This window comes from Octopus bimaculoides, chromosome 13, assembly GCF_001194135.2.
Source record: "Octopus bimaculoides isolate UCB-OBI-ISO-001 chromosome 13, ASM119413v2, whole genome shotgun sequence".
Taxonomy (NCBI): domain Eukaryota; kingdom Metazoa; phylum Mollusca; class Cephalopoda; order Octopoda; family Octopodidae; genus Octopus; species Octopus bimaculoides.
In genome coordinates this window covers 36799831-36811328 of record NC_068993.1, presented here as the reverse complement: position 1 = coordinate 36811328, position 11498 = coordinate 36799831, and the positions used below count along the sequence as shown (strand labels likewise).

Genomic DNA, 11498 nt, shown 5'->3' with positions numbered 1-11498 from the left:
TATATATATAGGGAGAATTCACAACAAAACAAAAGACGAAGACAGGTGGTGTAGAAATCAAACAGATGTATTAGTATAACGCTCGGGAATTGAAAAAGTCTTTAACGTTTCGAGCCTATGCTCTTCCACAGAAAGAAAAAAGCAGAGAGAAAAAAAGCAAAGAAAAATAAAAAGCAGAGAAAAAAAATATGGCGTCTTGCTATAATCAAAGAAAGCTGTCCTTCACAGCAGAAGTGTGAAGACTACATCCTCTGGTAAAGAGGATTGGCCTGGAAGAATCATATGCCAGTGCCATTTAAAAAGCACTCATGCTAGTGCCATGTAAAAGCACTTGTGCCAGTGTCATGTTAAAAGCACCTAACACACACTATTAAGTGGTTAGCATTAAGAAGGGCATCCAGCCATAGAAACCAAGTCAAATCTGACTGGAATCTGGTGCAGCTTGCCTGCTCTGGTCAAACCTTTCAACCCATGCCAGCATAGAAAGCAGACATTAAAGGATGATGAAGATGGTGGTGGTGGTTTTGTGTGTGTGTGTGTCTTCGCTTGTTACCACTTGAATGGAAACTGATGTTGCTGTTCACATTCCCTACTCTTTACACTTTTACTTGTTTCAGTCATTTGACTGTGGCCATGCTGGAGCATCGCCTTTTAGTCAAGCAAATCGACCCCAGGACTTATTGTTTTTAAGCCTAGTACTTATTCTATCATTCCCTTTTGCCGAACCGCTAAGTTACGGGAATGTAAATGCACCAGCATCAGTTGTCAAGCGATGTTGGGGGAACAAACACAGACACACACGCACATACATACGACGGACTTCTTTCAGTTTCCGTCTACCAAATCCACTCGCAAGGCTTTGGTTGGCTTGAGGCTATAGTAGAAGACACTTGCTCAAGGTGCTACGCAGTGGGAATGAACCCAGAGCCATGTGATTCATAAGCAAGCTACTTACCACATAGCCACTCCTACGCCTGTTGACTTTTCAACCAAATGTCCTGTACAATTCCTGGTCCTCCAGTGCTAGTGAGGCTGCCAGATGTGTGCGTGCATGCGTACACTTATTCTGATATAATGATTGTAAATGAGCATCACCATCATACAAGCGATCTTGTTTGTTTCCAGTTTTCTGCAAAAAACAAAGGGGAAATATTACCTTGCTTGGGAACAGGTAAGGGTTGATGTCAGGGAGGGTATCCTGCTGTAGAAAAATATCTGCTGTAACAAATTCTGTCTGACCCATACAATCATGGAAAAGTGGACTTTAAAATGATGTTGATGATGAATTTTAGGATGTTCTTTGTCTTATGTTATTGACACAGTGTTCCAATTGGTATTTCTTAACCATCTTCATAGCTTCTAGACAATTGATAAGAATACAGGTGTCAACAACACATCAAAGACAAGGAAAACAAACTACAAACATTATTTAATGATACAGCTTGTGTTAACCTTTCCTTTGATGTTTCAACTGAAGACAATAATTATATATTTGCATTATCAAATAGATTCTGGTTGAGAAAATGTCTTAATTTTTTTCATCTACTACATGTTTTTTCATGAACCATAGAGAACTATTATCATATCTGATTAATCAATTAAAAGCAAATATAGTTGATTAGTAAACCAAATTACTCTCAAAAATATTTTTGTATTGTTGTAGGTAGTTAATCAGTTTGGATTTGTTTTGTGTGTACAAGGTGACCCAAAAGTTCTGTTACAAAGATTAAACAACATATTTCAGCCAAATCTGAACCAATTTACTTGAAAACTTTCACACTAGTTTTTAACATTTTCAGCAATGTTACAACAAAAACATTGTTCAATAAATCCATATCGTTTTTTTTATTACAGCCTTAAGTTTACCAGGCACTGCTTCAACAGCGGCTTGGAAGACTTCTAGTGGTATTTTATTCCATTCACACTGCAGAGACCTCTTTAAATCCACTACTAAATGATGAGATTTAGCACAAGCATTGGTCTCCAAGATGAACCAAATGCTAAAGTCTATTGAGTTGAGGTCTGGGCTTGAGGGAGGCTATTTTCCCTTGGACAAAAAATCTGGGACATTATTGCTAACCCACCTCTGTGTCCTGTGGGCAGGTGCTCCGTCCTACCGGAAGAGAAAGGGGCTACCATTGAACAATTCTTAGCTCAAATGTTTCACCATAGGCTTAATAATGAGTTTTTCATAGCTTGCAGCTTTGATTTTGACTCCTTCAGAAACAAAAGTAAGAGTTTTCCCCATCAAAGACACTCCAGCCCAAACCATCACAGATAAGGGTTTTTGAGTGTGGTGGATATTTCTGGCATCCTCTGGACATGACTGAGTGTTTTCCGCAAGAACCTTGTCATTTTGGCTGTTGTGAGCTTCTTTAACAGTGAACAACTTCTTGTCTGTGCAGAGCAGTCTCCAAGCCGTGAGTATCGAGCCACTCAAGCAGTGCACAACTTCTTGTAAGTCTCTTTCCCTTTGAAACAGTTGTTAGGCTGTGAACTTTTCAGTGTTTCAATGAAGCAAGTCCCAAGTCACTTTTGGCAACTTGCCTCAAAAATTCTCTTGAAACTCCCAGCTCAGCAGCCATCTTTCTGATGGAGTGCTTTGGATTTCTGTGAACTCTGGAAGTGATGATTTTCAGGAACCTGGGATGTCGTGTTCTCCCTCAACCTTGTACTCCTCCATTGTCTTTGAATCAATTGATGGTTTGATAGATGAACATTCACTTCATTTTTGGCCAATTGAGAAGGCTCAAAATTTCTGATGGCAACTTGGCAGTTTGATGTAGCTCAATTACAGCTGATCATTCATGTTCCATTCTAATTTTGGATAAGACTATATCTCTTAGCTAAAAGATGAGTTCAGAACCCAAAAGAAGACAACAAAATCTTTAAAATGATATGAAATAATGATAAAATTGCCACTTTTTATGTTAAACTAAACTTCAAAAAATGTAACAGAACTTTTGGGTCGCCCTGTACATGTATGAATATGTGTATGCATGTGTGAGTATTGATGTATGATATTTGTTTGCTTTTTTTAATTACTTTGTATGTTGTCTTTTGTCTTTTTAGAAGCGAAACGAAGAAAGCTGGAGTCAGCCTCATCCACTTCAACAAAGGTTAGTATGGATGTCTCAGCTTGAGTCAACTTCAGACAAACTAGGGTTGTAGGTGATTCTACCAAAGGAAGCAGCACTACTTGCTGCACGCTCACCTGTCTCGCATCCAAATCAGTTGAGCAACCGACCTGTGTTACCTGACCAGCCTCTGGGGACAGAGGCAGTGTATGGCCCAAGACACAGAAGCAGACCAAGGAGTGATTGATTACCTTTCAGCTGTTGCAGTCGTGTGATTTTGAGATCGACAGGTGTCCAGAAATATTATCACGCTTAATTCATGCGTGGTTCAATTTTCACTTGTACCCTTAATAGTGAAAATGTTTAAAAAGGAAAAAAAAAAAAATGCTTTTTAATATTTATAACGAGCAGTTGCTGGGTATGTGTAGCTACTCCTACTCCTCCTACTACTACTATTGTTATTACTACTACTAATAGGGAATGTTCATTTTTGTGTCGATAACAGCGTGTGGAAGAAACCACTGAAGCATGTCCGCTACTGAAAAGTGTGTGCGCGCTTTAGATGAGACTCCATGATGCTTGCTGTTTCATTGCAGTCTCCAGATTTTCTTGGTCTACATCAAGAGGATCTATATATTGGTGTTTATGAGAGAATATATATCACATAGCTAGAATTTACACAATGAATTCAGTGCCAACCGACATCATTGGTGTGAAGTCTTGGAAGTTTTATTAAAAATCCATATGCCTCCTACGATCATCTTGGTGGGCTGCAATTTGATTCCACACCATTAAATTATTTTGGAGTACTTAACTAATAAAACCCCACCAAACAAAATTTTCTCTCTAGAAATATTATCGAAATATTTTGAGGTTATTTATCAAGAAATGTTAATGTCGAAATAGTCGTCAGTGTGAAGCAGGAATTTCCGACTCTCTTGAAGATGATGGAAAGTATTATTTTGGCAAGAGCTTAGAAGTTCCATTAACCTGTTCATTTGAAGAATTGTTCTCCACATCTACACCGAAATCTCAATGATGAAGATGAATTCCAAATCTGTGACAGATCAGACCGCCGTGTAATCAACAGGAAGTATTTGAGAACAGCAGTGATGCTTGTATTTGCCTGTGGAATTGTGGATGAACCGACACAGATAAGGATGAAATCATTGATCTAAAAATTGAAGTGGAAATGTATATATGTATGTGTGTGTATATATATAAATTTATACATTTGTATATATACATATATATATATACACACACACACACACATTTATATATAGATATTTGAAGAAAGAAGGAAGAAAATAAATGGCTGGGCAAACAAGAATTTAGTTTATTAAAGTTTGGTGTCAATCTTTTTTTTTTCCCTCATTTTTTTTTCCACATTGATTTTAGTGGGGAAAGTCTCAGGCCAGTTTAACAACAGAAAGCAAGTCAAAAGAAAGAAGCATCATTAAAATAAAGTAATATCAATCTCGTTAATGTATCTTATTTGATACATCGCTGCTTATTTTTTTCCCTGCTGTTCTCCCTCTCTCACTGATGATCTCATTAACATCGAGGGTTTCCGAAATTCATGGCTGTTCTCCTATTTGGCATTTACAGCAAATAAATACATCACAAGTACGAAGAATTTACTGATGGGAAGTTTGCAACAGCTCGCAATGAATTTATTTGAAATTAGGGAAGTATTTCTAGAAGTGTACGAGACGTAACTGGAGGAAGGAAGATAAGCAGGTGAATGGAATGAGCTTAATATCAAAACCTATTTACAGCAATCCGTTAACAACATACAGAGCAGAGATAGCATGCTGTTACAGTGGAGATGAAAGGAAAGTCTATGTTGATAGAGAAATTAGAGCTCTCCGCAGACATCATTCTGAAATATCTTGATAAAGAAGGAAGAGATTTCTAAAAAGGGAAGAGAAACATCCAGCATGGTTCGCAAAAATGCCGTTTTAAGTAAATAAAAATCTTTATCTCTGGAAAATAAAGGGGTATGAAAACCACCACATATGCCAAGGGGCTATTTTCTTTTACCATTTTCTTTTTATATATATATAAATATAAATATAAATATATCGCTATAAGTTTTATTTCTATGTTTTATTTAAAATTCCCCTGAAAAATGCCATTTGGCTATCGGCAGTCTAGTCAAGTGAACTTTCCGATATTATGTGGCTCATCTTTATCTGCCAGTGGAAGATTTCATTACTAATCAGCTCTTGGATTATTCACATCTAAGTTTCTTTCCACACTGGATTACTATTGCGAAAAGGATCATGTGAGCCAGGGATATAACCAGCACAGACTGATAACTAGTTGCAAAAGCTAGTTTTAAAGCAGAGCTTATTTGAGCTTATTGACATTTCCCTATCTAAAATTAGTCATATTTTAAAAAGTAATGGCAAGCAAGGTTATATGAAGTGGTACCAAGGATTTACCATTTTCACATCAACATTAAACACCCCAAGTTCTGGTTGCTGAATGTGTTTGGGTGATGAAGGTCGTGGACTAAAATGTTTTCTAAAAAGGTAGGTGTCTATATTGGTTTATAATGTCTTTCCATCTGTTTCCATGATTAGTGTCTGCCAACCTGATGTTTCATCATTTTTTTTTTTTTTTTCCATTCCCCCAACAGTTTCATCCCTCTTTCATTAGAGGAGGAGCTGTTTGTTTATTTGTTGACACAAAACAAAGCAACTAATCAACTTGAAAATCAACAACTATGTTTCTATGTTTTACATTGACGATGCATGAAAATTCGATTCCATTTCATGAAAACATGGCTTTTCTTGATTGATTTTAAACTATTCTTTATTCTTGCAACACTTCTGTTTGTTTGAACTAATTCTCATATATATCTTTTGTATTTTGTTTTTTTGTGATTTTTTTTTAATGTTTTAATCTTCATTTCTATAATTTTGCTATTTTGAACACAGAGCAGGTTAATCTGCATTTTTTTGTCATTTTTTTCCCCTTCTAACATTGTTCATCATGAGGAATTATATGAGAAATGCAAGTTTATCATTTGTTCCATATGTACATTTCACCATTGTGGTTACTCGCAACTTCTGCATTATCTTACATAGATTAAATGCTTCACATGGAACTCTAAACTCACTGGTAGCAATCCTACATCCACTCAGTTAATACATACATACATTATATACATACATATATATATATATATATATATTACATATTAGGGTTTAGATCATCTAATGACAACCCACCTAGAAATTTTGTGTAATGACATTTCAAATTTTGAATTATAAATGTGTGTGTGTACGTACTTGTGTGCATGTTGAATGAGAGGGTGTAATTTCTCATTCATACATGTAATAAATGGATTATGAAATGTTCTGGAGATTGTTAGAAGTTTACAATTCAATACTGTTTACATGGTCAGTGATTATAGAGGTATGGACTGCATACGTTTTATCATACCACCACTGAGAAGATGTTCCCATCAAAACTTGGCTTTTCTGTTTTTTAGTTTAGTGCTGTACCATTTCTACCAAGTTTCTGAGTCCCATCATTGACCAAGAGCCAAAAGCTGTTAATAGTTCAATCTGGGGACAGGTGTCTTCATATTTAAATTCCTAATACTAAATCGGATCAAAAATTTTCCTCTCATCGTCATCATCATCATAACATTCACTTTTCCATGTTTGCAAGGATTGGATGAAATTTGTTGAGATGAATTTTCTACAGCCAGATGCCCTTCTTATCACTAGCCCTCATCTGTTTCTAGTTAAAGTAATATTTCCCCATAACCAGACATGTTTTCCTGGAAGATTGGAAACCAAGGACACTGCTTACATGACAGCGACACTTGTTAACTACTATGTGATGTCAAGGCAAAAAGACAGCAATACATACATGCATGCGTGTGAGTACATTCTCACAAACATACATGACAGGCTTCTTTCAGTTTCTATCTACCAAATCTTTTCACAGGATATTGATCCACCTGGGGCTGTAGTAGAAGATACTGACCCAAAGTGTCAATAATATATTAGTCTTCTTTGTATCATCAGTTTTTTTCTTATCTAGCAGAATAGCTTATTTGATGAGCATCTGTATGTAGTGCTATCTAATTACATAGACAAACTATTTATCTAGGAAAGCATTTAACCATTACCATTTGTTACCATATTTCTGTTGAAATGCTTTGCTTTTGTTTCAATCAATTCTGAAAATAATGGAAAATTTAGTAGAATAACTTTGTCTTTATTAATGTGATGTTTAGATCATAAATTCACATGAAATTTTGATGGAAGATATTAGATCGCTTTAAAAGACGAAGCTTGTATTATAGAACAAGAGGCAATCTCAGGTGGATTGGTATCGAAAGGGTTAAGGACTCAAACCATTATAAAACTGCAATATAGCTGTAAAATGTTGCTGTTTTTTTTTTTTTTTTTTTTTTTTTTTTTTTTGTTTTTTTCATTAAGCATTTTCAGCGTTTGGTTACCTTAATTATTTCACTGAAATAGATGTATGTATATCACTGATTAAGCTAACTTATCAATGATTGTCCCTTCTCTTTGTGCTTTTAAAGGGATGGAAATGTTGTTTGTTAATTGGTCCTTACTTAATGAGTGCATGGTTAGCTGAGTCAACAAGCGTATTGGACACTGAGCGATTATTCAGGTCGGGCAGCTTGCTTGAACCAATGTAACCTTTCCATAATAAATGTCCCGATTGAGCAATGAGGCATGAATGTCTAGTCAGAATTTTAGTCACAGTGGTTTTTTTTTTTTTTTTTGCTAGCTGAAATATTTCATCTGTGCACACAATAACTACAGATAATAGCTGCTGTTTACTAACTAAACTGGTTGATCTTGGCCATTGACAGTTTGCTGTCTGTTCATCCGATCAGCATTTAGTGACAGTCATCATTGGCTCAATAAGTCCATCTATTGAAATAGGTCGCATCCACCATGTTGCTACCTATGATTTCAATGTACCCTGACTCAGCTGGTTACATGCTATTTAACTACAGCTGGGACCCCGACAGGTGCTACCACTCCACACTCTTCAAAAACCATGGAACTCTCAAACCAGAGTCCCACAACCAGACGCTGTTTAAAGTCATATTTAGAATGTCAGCTAAAACATGTCTTAAATTACTCAATATACATTATTGACATCATCATCATCAGCAACTTTTACATCTGCTTTTCCATGCTGGCATGGGTTAGACAGGTCATTATGGCCCTGCTCTTAATTGGAATAACTGCCTTCTTAGATTGGTCAAGGACACATCTAACTCATACATTTCATTTGTGGCACAGATTCCATGTCTAGATACCCTTTTGCATGACCAGCCACTTTGTAGAGTGTATCGGGTAACATTTTATTGTGGCACTGGCACCAGAGAGGGTGTCTTGTCCCTGGCAAGACCCAAGAGTTTTCTCTGGCTTATGTTGTCCTTTGCAGATAAAGTGAGTGATGAAAGAGAGCCAAAGCAAGATAGGAGAAAGAGTAGTGGAAAATAATCAGAATCATAGGAATGAGAGGAAGGAGAGTGGGGGGAGGGAGATAGAAACCTATATGATAACTGTCAGCATCCGTGGTGTAGTGGAGGAAGAGAGTGATATGAGGGGAGAAGAGAGGGTGATAGGAGTGCAAATAAGAGAGAGTGGAGAAAGAGATTGTTGAGAAGAGTGGGTGACAGATGTCAAAAACGAGTGCTAGAGGAGGGAGTAATGTGCAAGATGATGATGGGTGGTGGTGAGAGAATGGGTGTAATAGATGTCAGTAATGAAAGATTAGGGTGGGAGAATGATTACTAACAATAGAGAAGTGTGAGGGTAAAGGGTGGAATTGAATATGGACATAGATTATGAAACACCATCTTTTATTTATTTTATTTTTACACAAGTGAGTGAGAGGTAGGAAAGAGAGTAGCATTAGAGAGGCACATAGAAAAAAAGATGTAGTGAACGATGGATGAGAAGGAGAGAGAGAGAGAGAGAGAGCAGTATATGGAGACTTAATATGATGGAGCTGATTGGAAGAGATCCAAAAGTTGATCTTATTTATGTTTGGATCTCTCTCTTACTAATATGTTTATACTTGCTTTGCAGTAAAATAGGTACTACAACTACATAGGAATAACTCAATGTTACAAAGAGAAATAGTACTTAATAATTAGCAAATGGTTCATTAACATGTGTTGTTCAATCCCCACTAGTTTCTTCATCTCAAAGTTATTAAAGTCTACTGCCAAAGTGATGGATACTTTTGATTACAAATAATGGTGCAATTCACTCAGTTATTTGACAGCGACCTGATTGACCAAAGATTTAGTCAAGCACAAGCAACCTTTTTTGTGAAGTGAGCTGCTTGGGGCATGGTTCATCAGGCAGGTCACACTATTGAAGACATTAAAGGTAATTTTCCATTAAGTGTTCCATTGAGAAAGTCATGCAGACTGCAGGTTTCACATGACTGATTTAACCCTGTAGCATTCAGATTACTCTGTCAAATGTAATGCTTATTTATTTGCATTGTTTTGAATTAATCATGCATTATCTCACAGCTTTGAGATTTTGATGATGTGATTGCTTATTTTTACATTGACATAGTTAGGTAGGTGTGAGAGGTCAGATCTGACCAGTTTGGACATAAAACAGGTAGACTATATTGGTCCAGATATAACCAGTTTAAATGCTAAAGGGTTATATCATTATTCCTAGCTGGTTGAATTAATTGGACGTCAGCTTATTGCTTGGGTTGGTGGCTTGGATTTTCCTACAGAGACTTCTTAAGATTTATAAACTTAAAATGGCTTCAGTCTTCAAATAAGTACATTTTCAAGGTAACTAGTTATATTTATGTTGCTGTACAGACATTACATAGCTTGCAGTCCTTTCAGATTTATTAATCACTGTCATTGTCATACAGCATACATCCATGTTTATGTTTGCATAAATTGGACACGTCTTCTCCAACATGTTCTTTTTTATCTTCTTTCACTTGTTTCAGTCATAGAACTGTGGCCTTGCTGGGGCTCCGCTATGAAGTGTTTAGTTGAACAAATCACTCTTTCCACAACTAATGCCTTGGTTCACACTGGCACGTTACTTTGCAATATGGAACATCCCATGCCTCTGATCCTCTTCCCATAAAACATTGGCAAACCTCTTGCTTTTGTTTTTCCTCCATGTTACATACCCCTGACATCTGTCACTTCTTCTAGTAAGCTCACACTTTACCTTACTCCTCTCTTTTCCTCAGTCTTACCGAGCCTGTTTCTTAGATTTTTATGCTCCTTTCTATCATACTATTTTCACATTGTGTCACTGAAAAAACCATATGGTCTTCTAATTTCATATCAATATTAATACTCCCATCCAGTCAGTTCTTGTGAATCATTACAACTTGGAACTACCAAAATCTAGTAACCATATTAAACTTTGATGTGAAGGGCAACTGAGTAAAGACAGCATTGCTTTTACTTGCTCCTGAGGTGTTTGCTCGACTGCTTTAGTTATCCTTTTAACTTCACTTCTACATGAAACCAATTTATTTCCACCTCTACTAGAACTACCATCTTAGTAATTTATGTAAAAAAGAACTAGGAATCTGTTTAGGTACCACTCATATCTTACTATTAAGACATTGGTCAGCTAACTACACAAGAAAACCCTGGCAAGAGTTAGTTTGTGTACCATTACTAGCTCTACTTCTCTGATTAAATAGAACAGGTGCCATCATAGATGTAGAAACAATACTCCATTTTGGAAAACAAAAGTTCCCCCAAATTCTTTGATCTTTTATTTTTCTCAGCTTCCAAAATGCATCAGTTCTGATGATTCATAAACTTATGATTCGGTTTTGTTAAATATATTGACTAATTCACAATATCAGTAGTATTTTGGACAGCCAAATGCCTGGCTGTTGTTTACTATTTCTAAAGAATTAAGTTATTTTGGAGTGTGTTGATGAAATGCCAGGTGTTCACTTGTTTCAAAACAGACCTTTTATTTGTTGAGAAATTGGTGCATGAAAAATTTTGGATTACATCCACCTCTCAGATCACTTCTAGAAGATAAGAGCTGTTGATTACTTCAAAGCAGAAACATGATCTAGCTTTTAATGTTGTTGTTATACATTGTAGACTATAATCTTTGACAATCATTAGGTGCAGCTTGGATGTACAGGAACAAAGAAATAACAGAACGACAACTAAATATGTTTGTTGAGCTTTTTATTTGAACCAAGTTGTAAAATAATAATGAACTTGGAGGGCACCCAACCACATGGTTCTGAGTTCAGTCCCACTGCATGGCACCTTGGGCAAGTGTCTTCTACTCAAGCTTTGGGCTGACTAAAGCCTTGTGAGTGGATTTGGTAGATGGAAACTGATAGAAAACCATCATATATATATATATATATATA

The 11498-nt window shown here is 36.3% G+C and overlaps 1 protein-coding gene across 1 annotated transcript in view; it reads left to right on the top strand.

Moving 5' to 3' along the window:
- Positions 1-11498, top strand: part of LOC106878851 (THO complex subunit 2) — a 198905-nt gene that overhangs the window by 80801 nt on the left and 106606 nt on the right. Inside the window, exon 34 of the mRNA XM_052972430.1 lies at positions 3073-3119. Within this exon, the coding sequence (XP_052828390.1) occupies positions 3073-3119 (47 nt within the window). The remainder of the gene's footprint in view (positions 1-3072; positions 3120-11498) is intronic.